Here is a 17,567-nt window from a genome sequence, read left to right as displayed (position 1 = left end):
TTCCATGAGCACTGACTAACAATACTTCTGAAATGACTAACAATGCCAATGACATGCTGATGTAACTGAGAAAAGCCCTCCATTTATCCACTGGCACATTATGACACATTCCAGTGAAAGTGAGGGCATTTAAAAGTACGTTCACCTTGGTTGGGTATTCTATAGCATATATAACTCTTCAATCTGCATGGACAGTACCAAATATTACCTACCATAGGTGTTCATGATGTCCATTATTCTTTCAAAAAAATATAAGCCACAGCTGAAATTAATAATTATTTTCATTATTGATTCATCACTGAAGTATCTTTTATAGTCATTGTCTGATCTATAAAATGTGCATTACAATTTTCTAGAGCCTGAGTTGACATCTTTAACTTGTTTGTACAGTGACCAGCGGCCTCAGAGCCACAGGTTACAAAACTAAGAAATAACAAATAATCCTCACATCTGAGAAGCTGGAACCAGTGAACGTTACAAAAATGACTTCTAACTATTAATTCATTACCAAAATCGTTGTTAATTATCTCTCAATGCTGTCGAGTAATTGATTAGTCGACTAATAATTTAGATCTAATATAAACTGCATCGATGGTGCATTTTCTTTGCTTTGTTTTTTTATTCTTCATGTGCGAGAAAGGTCACACACCCGCCTGGATCTCAAACACCATGTTTGTAAAACATTGGTATGGCAGCAGCTGCAAACAAAACAAATCTCAAACACCTGATGTTAACTGTGTTTATTGGGGAAGGTGGGTTACTGTGGACCTAGTGTCACATTGTCAGAGCTACAGAGTACCTATGAACTACATTTAAATAAGGGTATGGCAGAAGCCACAGTCATTCTATGCAAGGTGAAAGAATGTATCTGTCAAGGGCAGGTCTCAACTGCACCAGCGCTTTTGCTATGAAGTGTCAGGGAAGAGATGTTCTGAACGAACATTTTGCAGACGTGCTATTGAACTCTTGCCACAAAGACTGATCTCATGAAGTGGCGTATGTATGACACGCCAATTCGTATGCCGTTATTGGCGTGTTATGAGGCCCCAGTGTCAGCCTCCTTGGTTGTTAGGACTTCGGCTTCCTTGGACACCTCTGCAGTCTCTGTATCAACCTTGGTTTCTATGTTGGGAACAGCTGCAGAGTTCGTCTCATCAATGACTTCAGTTACTACAGTCTCTACCTCCCACAAAGACTGATCTCATGAAGTGGCGTATGCATGACATGCCAATTCGTATGGCGTTATTGGCGTGTTATGAAGACGCACACTTTCTTTTCAGCGTGTTTATCAACGGCGTTTGGCCTCCATTACCTTGCATTTGCATGTGAATTGATGGCATAGCGAGTCGTGTCCCGCGTGTTGTTTCCTTTCCACGTTTGTTGTTTTCCTAAACCCAACCACGTTTTTCTTTTCCTAAACCCAACCACGTTCTTCTTTTCCTAAACCCAACCACGTTCTTCTTTTCCTAAACCCAACCGGTTTTTCTTTTCCCCCGCGTGTGACCAACTGTAGCCTCGCGATAACACGTAACCTTGCGATAACACGCCACGTGGCTTTAGAAAGTGGCGTGTATGTTTACGCTGTGCTACGTATATATACACGCGGATAGCTCAAAATGCGTACAGATAACACGCCACTTGGCTTTAGGAAAGTGGCGTGTATGTTTACGCAAAGTCATGATATCACGTTGTGCCAGAACTGGTCAGTAAACACGCAAGAACATCCCTTCTAGAGGACACATTTTCAAAATGTCACCCAGCCACTGACTTTGACAATGACGACGATTAGAAGAAAAAAAGCAGAATGCAATAGTCTGACAATCAGAGTGGTACATGCTTTTACTCAGAATCTTACAAACCTACAGGCCATAATCAAACTATTACCTTAACGCTGGCATTCACAGTAATTAAGTTACAAACACATTAATAGAAGAGTAGACATCATAGGGTGAAGGTTTTACACACTCAAGTGTTTAACTGTTCCAACAGGTCTTTATTCACAAAAGCATTTTATCAGAGTTTTCACGTGATCATTTTGTTGGACTAGGCTTGGCTTGTGGTTTGTCGTTTTCATCTCCACTCTGGTTATTTAAAAGAGGCTTCTCAGTTTGACTGGGTTCTGTTTCTCCAGTGCTGGGAGTCTGAGAGGCAGCCGACTTCTCGGTGGTTGGACTCTCAAGTTTTTCAGACTGTTCTGACACCACAGTCTCTGTATCAACCTTGGTTTCTATGTTGGGAACAGCTGCTGAGTTTGTCTCATCGGTGACTTCAGTTACTACAGTCTCTACCTCCTCTGCAGCCTTCGTTGTTTTGGCCTCAGCTTCCTTGGCAGCAGTTTCAGTATTCTCAGGCAGTTTCACATCTTCCGTAGCCCCATTGTCAGCCTCCTTGGTTGTTAGGACTTCGGCTTCCTTGGACACCTCTGCAGTCTCTGTATCAACCTTGGTTTCTATGTTGGGAACAGCTGCTGAGTTTGTCTCATCGGTGACTTCAGTAACTACAGTCTCTCCCTCCTCTGCAGCCTTCGTTGTTTTGGCCTCAGCTTTCTTGGTAGCAGTTTCAGTATTCTCAGGCAGTTTCACATCTTCCGTAGCCCCAGTGTCAGCCTCCTTGGTTGTTAGGACTTCGGCTTCCTTGGAAACCTCTGCAGTCTCTGTATCAACCTTGGTTTCGATTTTGGAAACAGCTGCAGAGTTCGTCTCATTGAAGACTTCAGTTACTACAGTCTCTACCTCCTCTGCAGCCTTCGTTGTTTTGGCCTCAGCTTCCTTGGTAGCAGTTTCAGTATTCTCAGGCAGTTTCACATCTTCCGTAGCCCCAGTGTCAGCCTCCTTGGTTGTTAGGACTTCAGCTTCCTTGGACACCTCTGCAGTCTCTGTATCAACCTTGGTTTCTATGTTGGGAACAGCTGCAGAGTTCGTCTCATCAATGACTTCAGTTACTACAGTCTCTACCTCCTCTGCAGCCTTTGTCATTATGGCCTCAGCTTCCTTGGCAGCAACCTCAGTATTCTCAGGCAGTTTCACATCTTCTGCAAACACAGTGTCAGCCTCCTTGGTTGTTAGGTCTTCAGCTACCTTGGAAACCTCTGCAGGTGTGACTTTGGCTTCCTTGGCAGCAATCTCTGTAGCCAAAGTCTGACCTTCTGCGGCAAACTCAATGGCAGTAGTCTGAGACTCCTTGGCTTCCTCTGAAGCTGTGGCTTCAGTTTCAATGGTAGACTCCGTTGAGAGGACTTCAGCTTCCTTGGCAGCAGTCTCAGTCGTCGCAGGTTCGACCTCCTTAACAACCTCTGCAGCAATACTCTCAGACTCCTTGACCACATCTGTCACTACCACTTCTAACTCTTTAGTAACCTCGGATGTTTCAGATGCAGTTTCCACTACAACCTCATTTGGATCCTTGACAACTTCATTTTCCATGGCTTCAACCTCCTTGGTGACTACTGCTTCCATCTCCTCAGTGATGGTTACTACGGCATCAGCCACCTTGGCTACATCAGCTGCTATTGCTTCAGCCTCTTTTGCAATGTTTGCCAGGGACTCAGACACTTGAGCTACATTGTTTGCAATTTCCTCTGCAACCTTTACAGCAACAGTTGCGACTTCCTCGGCAGTCTTAATGGTTTCAGTTTCTACACCATCAACAGATGTGGCAGCTGACTTGGTTTCTTGGACAACAGTCTCCTGGGAGAGTCCAACTAATATAGCCTCTGGCTCCTGGACAACATTAGAGACAACATCTAATTCCTTCTCCTGAGCAACAGCAGAGACTGTTGTTTCTGAGTGTGCTACATCTTTTTCCTTAATTACTTCAATGGCCTCAGTCTCTTGCACAGCTATATCAGCAGTTGGCTCTTCTTTACTCACAGCAGCAGTTTCTTGGATGGTGGAAACTGGTATACCCTCAGCCTCTTTAACCTCAGTGACTATATCCTTTACCTCAGGAACAACAGTGTCTGTAGCTACAGCTGCGCCTAGAACCTCCTCAGTCAGGTCCTTGGCGGCCTCAACCTCCTGCACCAAAGGGACAGCAGTAGCTGTCTCAACAACTGTTTCAACTGTATCATTCAAGACTTCACTTTCTTTAACCAATGTGGCTGCCTCTTTGAGGATAGCATCTGCCTCTACCTCTGAAGGATGAGCGGCTGCTTCTGCCTGGAGAACATTGCTCACAGCCTCGAGAAGTGGAAGGACTTGTTGTACAGTCGGGGCTGTCACTTCAGTTTGTGCCAATGAAGAAGCTTCCAGGGCTGTGATTCCTGCAGCCATTTCCTTAGGGAGGTGTACACCGACCTTGCCAACCCCCACACCTGCTTCCATCAGCAGCCAGTCCATTTTCTGTGCATGCTGCTTGATGGCATCATCAACTCTTGAGTCAATCATCGCTTCGGTCAAAACTCCATCTTCAGAAGAGTACGCGGCAGCCTTCCAGGAAAACAAATATAATAAAAGGTTGGCTTTGGATTTGTTTGGAAACAGAAAAATAATATTTTGTGTCGACAGGCTTTTCTACTCACCTGCCAGGCCACACCAAGTTTGGAGATTTCACGACCGGACATGCCTTCTGCTCGCTTTGCAATGTCTGAACACTTCTGGCCGTAGTCGAACTGAGCCAATTTTAATCTCCTGTTGAGTTAAAGCACAAGCGGTTTGTACAGGAAGTGAGCCTTGAGCTTTAACTTATTTCTTATCATTGATCATTCGTACACTTACTGGTTTCAACTGCTAATGCAATGTGCAACGCCTTCTGTGCTACACTTCTTGAGGACTTAAACACCATTTCATGAAAGCATTATTGCTTTCATGAAATGGTGTTTAAGACTCAGACACCACTATGGTTTCAGGACTGAACACATTATATACACCACTATGCAACTTGAGCTAGCAAGGCGACCTCTAGGGACCAATGCTTTCCTTTGCGGTAGTCAATCACCTCTACTATGGAGCAGCAACAGTAGCGGTTTGAAATTGAAATACAATCAGTGTACTCACTGTCTCCCTGTAGTGGCAGGACCCAGCACAAATTTGTCGAAATACAGGCGCACCAATCTTTCCCTCTCGCCCAGACCAGGTAACGCAAAGTTTACAATCTCATCAATGCGGTCATTAATGGCCCAGTCGAACTGTTCTGGCTGGTTACTGGCAAGCACCAGCATGAACCTGAGGAGAGAGAGAATGAGACCACTTAGACCCAGCCAGTGACCTTTTCAGTCATGGCAAAGACCTTTTCATGCCCAGCCATGCACAGTGAATAACATAAGATACCAACTTGTTGCTCTGCTCCCCAGTGCGGTAGAGAAATGCATTCAGGGTGGCTCTGAGGTCCTCACTGATTTTCTCCTGCAATGCAAAAATCATGACTCATGAATATATGATTAAAACACAGGGCGTCATCACCATGCATATGACACTGCAGATGAACTCACTGTGGCTCGTTTACGCAGGAATGCATCAGCTTCATCTACGAACAGCAAGAGGCTGCAGAGAATCAGAGAAAGAAGAGAATGTGCTTAAAAACTGCCATTGTTAATGTAAAGGCATTTCATGTTATTAGCCATTAGAATAAAAGCAGCTCTGTATGTAACACAACATACATATACTCTATGTACACTATTGAACTTTCAGAGTCAAAATTTAACAGCTTATATACATTGTAGTGTTAATTCATTGAGTATTAATGGAGCAAATTAAAGTGCCTTACCCTCGCCTGCTGGTGCTGGCCCAGTCAAACACCTTGTGCATGGCAGTGACTCCATCGCGCCCCATGGGTGCCACATCGCCACCTGTCATGATGGCATAGTCCATCCCTGAATGGAGAGCCAGTTTCTGAAAAGGCAATGGAAAGAGCTTTGTTCAAATAAGGACAGAGGCAAAAAAAGAAAGAAATACAAAACAGTCGTAAAAAATTATGAGTAACAGCTAAGCTAAATATATAGAAAATATACTGCTTTACAAATTGACTGCATCTTTGCATGAAAGAACTATATGTAGAATGTCAAAAAACATAAAAGAGAAAGTAAATCAAATGATGAGATAAGATGTTTGAACCAGCCATACCTTGGCAAAGAGTGTTTTTCCAGTTCCAGGGGGTCCATACATCAGGATGTTTCTGTACAAGCCTCTGTTCTGCCTGGTGTTACGAGTGGCGATGGCAACGTCCCTTACACGTTCCTCCAAAGTTGGCTGTGTGATCCACAGCACAATGAAAACATTTTTCACAATGTTAAAAAAAAAAGACTACATGAATGTTTAATTCAGAATATATCAATGCAACAAAAACCATGATGAGTAAATGACTCACGCTGAGCACCACCCCCTCCAAGGCATCCTGTGGTCTGCTTCTCAGGCGCTTGGCTGTCTAAAAATGAGTAAAACAGAGGGAATTGCATAGTGACTTGATTAAGCATAAAACCATTAAACAGTAAATAGGTAGTCACAGGCATTATGTCTGAAAGCTGAGTGCTTGTAAATAGAAGTTCTTATTATCTAGTCATAACATACAGAACATCAACATCATTTTAACATGTTATTACTGATGAGTGACTTTCCTGCTCTTCAGAGGTTTCTTGTCTATTATATAGATTTGGGCTAACAATGTGAAAAAAAAATAACCAAATAACTACTTGAAACATTCAGCACACATCCACCCCGTTGCTATCTTTGTGAATGTACTCATTCATTTTACACACTTCATTGGTGTAACTCCTTAACAACTTTGCACAGCAAATACAGGTCTTAAGATCAATCAGATGAAGACAGAGCTGATGACGCTCAACATCCCAAACCCCCCAAAAATACAAATAGAAGACACAAACCTACCCATGACCAACCATTTCACTTACCTAGGCAGCATTGTCAGCCATGATGGAGGAACAGGCAACGAAATCACAAGCCGACTCAGCAAGGCCCGAAACACCTTACAGAGACTAAACAACGTCTGGAAGTCTGCCCAGTACAGCACCAACACCACGCTGAGACTTTACCAGAGCTGTGTCTTGTCTACCCTGCTATACGGCTCTGAGTGCTGGCGAACAACTGAAAGCGATCTCCACAAACTGTCGACCTTCCACACCAAAAGCCTACGTAAAATAAAGAGAATATTCTGGCCCAACACCATCTCCAATCAACTTCTACTCAGCCAGTGTAAACATGACAACATGGCTACCATCATTATGAGAAGGCGATGGAAATGATTGGACATGTAATACATAGAGAGCAAGAAAACATCACGCAAACTGCCCTTCACTGGACACCAGATGGCAAACGTAAAAGAGGCCGACCCAAGAATACCTGGCGCAGGACGGTGGAGGGAGAGCTGAAGACCCTACATCACACCTGGGGCTCTATAAAGACACTGGCCCAAAACAGACAAGAGTGGAAATCCTTTGTTGTTGCCCTACATGCCAACAGGCATAATGGGCAGTAAGTAAGTAAGTAAGTATTGGTATAACTGATAGCATTTTTTAAGTTTCTGCCATTTTCTAAAATTCTGCCACATTCAGTCCATTTGGCAGGATTAGCTGGATATACTGCAGACGATACATGAATTAACAAATCCATTTAAACAATTTCTTTCTCAAAAATAAATTTGATGCGCTACCAGCTGTTACAGGCTGATGATGAGTGGTTTTCAAAAACAACAAAATAATAAAATGCTCCCTATGCAGAATGCATCCATTTACATCTAAAGCTGCCTCATTAAAATATACTACGGTATTTACACACACATGTCCTGCATGTTTCCCCATTCTTGTGTAGATGGTGGTTAGTTTTATCAGCAGGTTATCGAACACACAATAAATAGTAAAAACATGAATGTAAGGATGTGGTTTGACCTTGATTGGATGTTTGATGGCCTCTGCAACAGTTATCCTGGAGGTCTCTCGGACCAGTGAGGGTTTGCCTAGACGAGCCTCTATGTAGCGCCCGGCCACCGCGGTGGTGTTCCTGGCAGTATACACTCCTGCTGCCAACAGGGTCAACCCAGCAACCTGTGGGGGACAAAAAGACAAACACACACACACATCTTCAAACATACAGCTGTATAGCATAGCAAACATGAAGACCACTGCTTCCCATAATCCTCTGCAGTCCTCCTGTGGTGAAAGTGTGACAAAGCGTGACAGGTCTGACATGGATTTACCGTGGCTGTGAGTTTGTCCCAGTCAGAGACGAAGGCCCTGAATCCCTCCCCAAACACGGCTCCTGCCGTCCTGCCAGGAACAAAACACAATTATCACACTGACTGCCTCCACTGTGGCAGCTACACTCAACTGCTACCCTCGGGGATTTTACTTACAGCTGAGAGAGATACAAGGAGATAACATGCCAGTTACTCTGAGGATTAAGGAAAGTGTAAAGTATTTTTGCCTCTCACTTTATAGATTCAAGGACAGTTTGTCTGTGTTCAGCAGCCTTCAGGCGAATCTGTTCCCTGATCAGGTCCGCGTTCTCCCTCTCCACCTGGGCACGGGCTTTGGCCTCCGCTTCAATGCGAAGCAGGTCATTCTTGTGTCTCAGATCCATTTCATGTTCAATGGTAGCTGGTAGGAAAAGAGGCAGATATTAAAAAAACGACATGCTTCTGACAGGGCTGAGACTTTGACCTACTTAAATCAGGGTGGTATAACTTAACACCGTGCCGAAACTAGATTAAACTGATTTAAAAAGATACAGTTTCTCTTGATTTATTTAATTAATATCACACCATTACAAAAGGGTCTATTCGTGTTTTTTTGTGGTTAAATTAAAGAAAATGTAAAAAGGAGTAACCTAGCTAATTAGAGCACAGACCCAATGCAAATGTCTAATGAAGAGCTAATTCATCATTATGATAAATACTAGAATAATACTGTATTAATATTTTGAGAGGGTCTTGAAACTCCCCTGGGTTGGGTAGTTTTCTTGCAACACAGAGTACACGCCCCAAAGGAGACTAGCAAAGGAGCAACTCACCTAACAGTGAGCCATATCCTCTCTGAGTCATCAATACTGATCAACAACCTTATTGACACTTGCAGATATATTATGGTCGTTCTTTGCTTTAGAGCAGCACAAATCCTGCTTAGAGTATCTTGAAGTAGGGTAATAAAGGAGTTGTTTTACATGACATTATGAGTGGATGAATAATGTGTAAATGCAAGGGTGCATTTGGTTTTATCTTCTACCTTTTCTCATGGCCTCTTGCTTCACAACTGATTCCTCTTGTTTGCGAAGGTTCTCTTCATTGAGGAATTGCTGTGGATTAAAAAAAAAAAAGAACACATGAGGAACGCTCCATTTAGGTATTCAGGTGTTCATTTCACGTGTTGATTTAAAAAGGTTTACCTGTTGCCTGAGCTGATCATCATACCTCTGTCTGGCAAGTTTGTCTTGATATTGTGCCCTCTGGAGGCAATTTAGAAAATAATTCAATAAATTAAAAATATATATCTTGTAGGTGAAACGGGTGAAAAGCAAGGTGTGTACGGTGTTAATTCCATACTGCCTGGTTTTGCTTTGTCTCCTCTGCCAGTGTTTTGCGTCTCTCCTCGCCTTGGAGGCGGATCTGCTCGCCCTTCAGCTGCTCCAAAGCTGCCTCATATTCCTGTTGGGTGGTTTGGTTTGTGTTATGCGTAACGACATCAGGGTTTAGCAGTTACCTGTTCTGAACACATGTATCAGTTGATCACCCAATCACATGTGAGGCACTTTTGAAAAGAACCCCCCCTCCACCAACACCTACTTTCACTTTACTCTCATGCTCCAGCTGTACAGTCTGCTCCTGCATACGAGCCAGGGCCAGCGCTTCTTTGGCATGTCCTGTTGAAATTTCAAATAAATAAAACAGTGAGTTATGCTGCTTTATTCATTTAACTATTTAAATTTTAACCACAAGGACAATTATAGTTACACTTTTGGGTATATGGGTTCAAACTGGCACTACAAGATGATGCGGAACTGCATGTTTGTCAGTGTGTTTTAAGAGAGCACAGCAGATATTTATAAAAAATAAAAATAAAAAAAAAAAGTACAAATGAAAAGGTGCACAATCATTTCAGAAGCAGTCTTGGGTCTGAGGCTCCTTACAATGCTAATTCAATTTGTATAAAAAAGTGAGAAAAAAAAACTAAATAAGAATCTAAGACATAAAATAGTGCAAGTTAAAACATATGGATATATATCACACACACAAAAAGGTGAAAACAGTTGTAACACAGTATGTAACAGTATATAAAGATAAACGGTTTTAGGGTAAAGTGACATGCGATGGTCCCCCATCATGGACGGCAGCTCTGAGCACGAAGCCCTGGGGGACGACTGTGGTGAGGGTCAGGGTGGAGGATGTGGTGAGCTGACAGGCACTGGGTAAAATACCCCCATACAGTGACCAGCAGTAAGCATGTTCAACTGCACTACTGACATGAAGGGCATGACGTATGTGACAGGTGAGGGGCTGAGCTTGCGAGGACACTTTGTTCCATCTGTTCTGTACACGCACCCCCCCCCCCCAAAACTCTTGCTGCAGAATGTGTGGAGGTCAATTGAAGGGTTTGCAAAAAACATGCGTTTTTATTCATTTAAAAAATGTTTTTTATTATATTATATATAAAAATATTGTCGCTCAAGGTAATAACAATCAAACTAGTGTTGGTTTATCCATTTTCAGAATGGCTTTTATCGGCTTTTAGAAAAGAACTCTTCAAATAAGCAAGCAAACTTGTAGCAACGAGGTAGATCAACCTGTGCAACTAAATTAATTGAGCAGCCTATCGGCAAGCCAACCTATTTAAAACCACTCCCATATTACACATACCTTGAGAATAAATAATTGTTATAGTATTCCGATATAGGCGTTATACATCACATCAAGGCAGAACATGTTTCATAGCAGCCCCTGGCCTCCGGCGTTTGGTGGGGGTAAACCAGTTTAAAAAGTTGAAATGTTATGTATATTGCACCGCTAACTTTGGTAGATGTATGCCGAATAAAGGATCACAGTCGACAGTTCAGCAGTGCACCTTAGTTACAACCCGATATTCAAAGTTTGCACATTTGCAAAGTAGAAACTTAGCTTTCTGCCTGACATTTTTGTGTGGAATTCGGCGCAAGGGACCATATCCGAAAAGAACAGAACGTACCAACCATATTTTTCATATATTTACAGGCTACGGTAGTAATTTCCCCATTGGGAAAGTTTGTCCAGTGCAGAAAAACAATATACTGGAATTAAAAAAAATAAGTCATTGAAATGACGAAAGAAAGAAAGTAGGCTACTTTTGTTAAATGCTGGTAAAATGAGTACGCACGTGATTTGTCGAGGTCCCTTGCAGCTTTTGCAGCTCTCTCCAGTCCAGTCGGGTCAAAGTTACTCCATTTGTCCCCGGGTTTGCCTCCCCCTGGATCTCCTGTTTCACCTCCGGCTCCTTCAGCAAGAGCAGCCGCAGTCTGCTCGTCCACTGGCGGCGAACCGGAGCCCTTCCCCCAGCCGAAGAGCCACGACATGCTGCTTCAACAGTGCCCGAGCAACAGGCTACAGTACTTTAAGTTTTAGAGCCTCCACGACAGTTGCCTAGTAGTAGCCTAGTAGTGCTTGTTGGGCCAGAGTCAAGTACACCAACAGGTGAAAAAACTTCCGGCCAAACCTGTCAAACTAAAACAAAGATGAACTCTGCAACATTTTATACAACGTGAAACGTAAGGAGGGAGGAGGAATTTAATCAAGTTATATAGATTGTTGTACAAAATGTTCCTTTCCCCGCTTGTTTTATGGTAATGTATATACACTGTTTTTATTACCATAATCCATGGCAAATGAAATAGATAATTAAAATAAACCTAAAGAAATAATATCCCGAAAAAGCAGACCGGAAATGTCAGTTTTAGTTGAGTGGAGTGCTATATCCAAGAATTATTCCTTTTATTGTTTTTTTTTTTAATATGCTTTTATTCTGAACAAAAAAAAATCCGTTTAGGCTGCATCTGATACTGCCCGAACAATACATCCATGCGTATTATGTACTATTAATATTATTATATCATGTGTTATAACTGTGAGGTCCAGGGGTTCTTATTATTGTATTGTTATCCGTATATTTTTATTTGTGTGAAAACAGGGGTGTAACATATTTTAGGTTCTAAGTCAGGGAAATGTCTTGGCAGCCCTGTTGTGTAAACTAATATGATGTGTGCAGGTTATTTCTTATCTGAAGAGTCAGTCGTAAATGTTCAATTTTATTGACCATGTGAACAAAGATCATTGAATACATTAAAATCTACATGAGTACATGAGTTTTTCCATCGACCTTCAAATGCATTCCCATCTGAATAGCTTACTGTGTACATCTCTGGCCCAGACTAGTCATGCATATTGAATGAGAACAGACTGGCAGACATTACATTATTACATACATAAAATAGACATACTATAATCACACAGAGTGGCTCCTATCTTTTTTATTGGCTTTTGTAAAGTCAACATACAGTAAGGAGTCTTTCAAAAGTGACTACTTATTAACTTAAGGGATTCGTTTGCAGAAACTGGACTATTGTGGCAGGAAATCACTGGCATATTGTATATAAAAATGGATGGGTCAAGGAAATATTGAGTAATGCGTGCTAAATATAACACAAGATCTAAAGTACTTCATTCAAATTACACATTGAGACAAAGAAGGAATCGATGAGAAAAATGTACAGTATTAAAAAATAGGCCCATATGGAATACATTCTATATATATTTAAATCAGTATAAGTTCACTATTATCAAATAAGAACGATTGGGAGCGACGTAAAATTATAATCATTATTATCATAAACCTGTTAAAAGTAATTGCACCTGCATAGATGCATGTTTTCAGTTATGGATACATATGTAACTGACCCTAGTTTACAGCAATGTTGGTTGTGAAAGAGGCTCTTACATATGGTGCCTTCAGGGGTTGTCAAATATATGGGATATTCATGGATGAAGTGTACATTTACGACCCAAGCATGTGTGAAGCATGAAGCATGGGGTTTTTATTTTGAAACTTGACCGGTGCCATATTGCCTTGCCATATACTGCGTCTGCCTACTATCCAGCTGCAGAACAGAATGTCTGCGTGCCAGTTTGTGGTCTGAAGAAAGAGCTCGGAGGGTAGGAGCCATGGATGTATCATAAGAACGGTAGGAGCTTGCAAAAGGCAACAACCGTGGCGCACTCCACGCCCCTTGCGTCACATAGATGCACGTAGAGGGAGGGGCTTACTTACGGTAGTTGAGAAGAGTGAGCTGTCTTGTTCCCTTAATACATCCATGGTCTTGTTTGCTGTGTGGTTCAAAGTTATAGCTAACCCGACTCTGCTCAAACTCAATCAAGTCAGAAACATGTCGGTGGTTGGTGGCGCCTTGAGTCGAAATGTTTTGGCTATTAGGAATTCTGGAATGATGGTGAGTACACAATATTTTTATTCAGTGTAAGAAATAACAGCAGACATGTTTGGGCTTCTTTTAAATAATGTGTATGGTGTTAACAATTTGGTGTTTGTGTTGATTTAACTGTTACGTTTATGCTAGGCTACATTGAACCATCCTAAAAGTGTGTACTACTCGTTTTGTCATCAACACACCCTGCTCCCAGGCTACGTACGTGTGTGTGTGTGTGTGTGTGTGTGTGTGTGTGTGTGTGTGTAAATGTGACATCATTTTGAAGCCTATTAGTAGGCTACTATCTGATTCACTGTAAAGTGTGAATAAATAAGTAGTATTTACATTCAGCAAAACTGCTCACGTTTTATTATCAATACAGCCTACAATAATAAATGCTTATATAACACATTCATTGTGAATGAGCTGAGCTGTTGCACAACCCGGTCTCCCATTAAAGGCTTATATATAGAAGCTAAAAGTTTATTTTTAGCTGTTAGGGTGCATAAAGATGTCTACTTCTCATAAATATATAGAACTATTTAAGTTATTGTGCTGAGGTCCATCTTTCATTGTCCTGAAAGAGTCAGTTAGGTAACGCGTCTGCGAAGTGATGTAACACTTTCATGTTAGTTCATTCAAGCTGCCACTAGGGGGAGACTCTATACCCTCTTATGCAAAAAGGAGTACACACATTTCTAATCTAAAACGACGTCTCAAAGATTCTTCTTGTAGTTTATGGTACCTATGTTTTTTATAATTAAAGTTTGCCTCTCACTTCTACTGTAAATCACTAATTGTTAGTTCTTTAGGTGTCATCTTTGTAGTTGTTTGCATGAGTTGATGTATTAGTACAAGTAGTATCCCCTGGTGTTACAGGATAGAATTACCATGTGCTTCCTATTTTAGCCTCAGTTGATGTAAACAGCAGCTAGGTCACATTATGACGTGTTCCTTTGTACATAACTCATGCTCTTATAGCTCTTTATTTTACTCTAACCTAAAAAGTGCTTTTTTAGAAGTGATGAACAAAGAAAATACCAATAATTATGCCAACTGTAGAATCTCCATTTGATGCTTCTCTGTGATTCATATCATATACTGCATCTCTTGTTTGTTATCTGTGATACAGATGGTACGGCACGCTCAGACGGCTGCTGCCCCGGCTCCTGAACCCAGGATCAAGAAGTTCCAGATTTACCGTTGGGACCCAGACTGTGCCGGGGATAAACCACGAATGCAGACATATGAAATCAATCTCAACACGTAAGTCACAACCAGATCCATGAGCAGAACATTGCTGAGCTGCATTTTTCTTCAATCAATGTCATAATCTATTGACATGTTCCTGTTAATATAGCTGTGGTCCAATGGTTCTGGATGCCCTCATTAAGATTAAGAATGAGGTTGACCCCACTCTCACATTCAGACGCTCCTGCCGTGAGGGTAAGAAACATACAGTATAGATTCAGCGTGCACATAATAATGTAAACGATTTTCACTCTGATAAAAACAAATCAAAACAAATTAAACATATGAACTGTTCTGTTTAAATGTACCTTTGTGCCAGATGTCAGTGACCCATTGATTGTGTATTCCTTTAGGTATCTGCGGCTCATGTGCCATGAACATTAATGGAGGCAACACGCTGGCATGCCTAAACAAAATTGACAGCAACACAAGTAAACCAACCAAAATCTACCCGCTCCCACACATGTATGTGGTGAAAGATCTGGTGCCTGTAAGTTCTATAAGTGTAGAAAGTTTATTTCCATGGCCATATTTCAAAAGACCTACAGCAGATGATCATGAACAGTGTCTGAAAGTGGCATGACTTTAAAAAGGAATTATATATATGGTGTATTTATTGGTTGAGTGCCTATTATTAGTTCTCTCTCGTATGATTTCCACCAGGATATGAGCAACTTCTATGCACAGTACAAATCCATCGAGCCCTACCTGAAAAAGAAGGATGACACTCAAGAAGGGAAGGAGCAGTATTTCCAGTCGGTGGAGGACAGGCAAAAACTGGTAAATAAACCAACCCCTTACTGTAAGAAAAACAGACCTCCCACAAATGAAATAAGGCCTGCTGTGGCAGCCATATTGGAGGTCTTCATACAGTATCTCGGCCACAGTGATCATTCCATAACTAGGATTTTAGCCAGATTACACAGATTTGTCCACCTGTCTTGTGTCCGATGTATTGCAAGTGGAAATATTTAGCAGAATCACACATTTAATGATAGCATCATGATTTGTCTGTGGAGTCACAGTCTTCTCAACCCAACAGGATGGCCTGTATGAGTGTATCCTGTGTGCTTGCTGCAGCACCAGCTGTCCCAGCTACTGGTGGAATGGAGACAAATACTTGGGACCTGCTGTCCTAATGCAGGTGGGTAATCAAATTTAGTTATGAGATGCATGTCCCCAATAACTCAAAAATAGAAGATGTGGTAACAGGAGTTAAAGTCCAGAGCCACACAAGGGGCCTTGTAAGCCTGTAATGCTCATTACAAACCAGAGAGAGAAAACTTTGGTAGATCCTTTACCCTTAGTGAAGGAAAGCGCGAGAGTGGTGTCACAGCAAAGGCCATTTTGTTAATATTTAATGAGATTATCTTCTGCTAGGTGGCTGTTTTGTACATCTCACGCTCAGGTGTACTTTATCAGCCTCAAATGTACTTTGGCTCACCTGTGCTTTCAGCTCGATGCTGTCAACTATTAGATGTTAACATGCTGATGTTGGTTCCATTCAGCATTTTTCCAGCTGAGGCTATACTTTGAGGCACGAGGTATCATGTCAGCTCATGTCATGGTCAGTGCATGACATGGGTAATTCGGTCACAAGTTCAAGCGTTAACAGTTGATTAAAAAGAAATATTCATGATGGAGCAAACAAGAGATGACAACTATGTTATTATCCCACAGGCTTACCGGTGGATGATTGACTCCCGTGATGAATTCACAGAGGAACGTTTGTCTAAACTTCAGGACCCATTCTCTCTCTACCGCTGCCACACTATCATGAACTGCACTAAGACCTGTCCCAAGGTACTTTAAAACATTCTCACTCCCGACTGTCGCAGAGTTAATAGAGTTAGTTTAGTTTTTTACTGTCTGACACACTGCTCCACAGGGACTCAACCCAGGAAAGGCTATCGCAGAGATCAAGAAAATGATGGCGACTTATAAAGAGAAGAAAGTGGCAGCTTCATGAACATATGAACATCCAGCTGGCTCAAGATCCACTAATAATACCTTAAACTAAGTAAAGAGGAAGAGAAGAGCCAACCAGGGACTTTTGCATACATCAGCACCTGTTTGTGGTTTCAATGAGTGTGTGAAATGTGATTTAATGAGGAGGAGGAAGGCAGGAGATTGTGAGAAAAGGGTGCTGGAAAGAACTGTTGATGCAATATTGCACCACATTTCTGCTATTTGTCTGCAAAGTGAAAATACTAGGCTCTGTTGTATTTATTGTTGGGAGAAGCTCATGAAATTGTACTCAGACTGTAAATATTTAAATATGTGTTCATTAAAGATGTGCTGGGCTCATTTTGGAAATTGAATGTTGAATGGTTTTGGATCAGGAAAGAACAAATTACCCTTTGGTTGATTGCCTTTGCAATGAACAACATTGAAGGATCTAATGGGACATTTTTAATTGCCAAAAAGGCCCCTTTCACAACAAAATTTGACTTGTCAAAGCAGGAAAGACAGGTGGAATCCTAACATTAATGATGCCTGCATTCCATCTAGGTGAGCCAGCTCTAGTGCTCTGATATTGTCCATAATCACTTACTGACATGGCTAACTGGGACACTTAATGGCATGAAGCCATCATTAATGTTAAATTTACACATGCTTTTCCTGCTTCAACAAGTCAACATTTATCCCAGGGTCTATTGTGATGTGGTCGCTATTTGTATTTGTTGGTTTGCAGAGAATTTACTGACCAGCTGCATATAAACAGGGACTGTACGGTAACAAGGTTAATATTTCAGTTTATATAAATCATTTCTTTCTCTCCTTTAAAAAGGGCAATGCAATAGGAGAATAAACACCAGCCAAAGGGATTCACAAACTCGCAACCCTAAATGTGTTCCAAATTATTATGCAAATGATATTTTTCCACTGAATTTCCTAAAGATTCCTAAGATGGGTTTGATTGAAATA

At 41.6% G+C, this 17,567-nt stretch overlaps 2 protein-coding genes across 2 annotated transcripts; one reads left to right on the top strand and one right to left on the bottom strand.

Annotated features, from left to right (window-relative positions):
- Positions 1-1,821: 1,821 nt before the first annotated feature.
- On the bottom strand, positions 1,822-11,622 carry LOC116040980. Its single transcript, XM_031286732.2, has 16 exons — positions 11,291-11,622; positions 9,727-9,803; positions 9,487-9,588; positions 9,330-9,389; positions 9,170-9,239; positions 8,380-8,545; positions 8,146-8,215; positions 7,838-7,993; positions 6,304-6,360; positions 6,060-6,185; positions 5,704-5,828; positions 5,429-5,480; positions 5,272-5,342; positions 4,995-5,162; positions 4,520-4,628; positions 1,822-4,427 (listed from the first exon to the last, which is right to left on the bottom strand). Exons 1-16 carry the CDS (start codon positions 11,484-11,486, stop codon positions 2,031-2,033), a joined length of 4,002 nt encoding a protein of 1,333 aa, XP_031142592.1. The 5' UTR covers positions 11,487-11,622; the 3' UTR covers positions 1,822-2,030.
- A 1,635-nt stretch (positions 11,623-13,257) lies between these two features.
- LOC116040982 (succinate dehydrogenase [ubiquinone] iron-sulfur subunit, mitochondrial-like) lies at positions 13,258-16,955 on the top strand. The gene is made up of 8 exons (XM_031286741.2): positions 13,258-13,412; positions 14,521-14,654; positions 14,749-14,834; positions 14,993-15,129; positions 15,303-15,419; positions 15,682-15,783; positions 16,320-16,442; positions 16,528-16,955. Exons 1-8 carry the CDS (start codon positions 13,278-13,280, stop codon positions 16,606-16,608), a joined length of 915 nt encoding a protein of 304 aa, XP_031142601.1. The 5' UTR covers positions 13,258-13,277; the 3' UTR covers positions 16,609-16,955.
- Positions 16,956-17,567: the final 612 nt, after the last annotated feature.

Source organism: Sander lucioperca, chromosome 12, assembly GCF_008315115.2.
Source record: "Sander lucioperca isolate FBNREF2018 chromosome 12, SLUC_FBN_1.2, whole genome shotgun sequence".
NCBI lineage: Eukaryota > Metazoa > Chordata > Actinopteri > Perciformes > Percidae > Sander > Sander lucioperca.
Note: the sequence above shows the minus strand (reverse complement) of the source record. Positions and strands in the feature narration are given on the sequence as shown.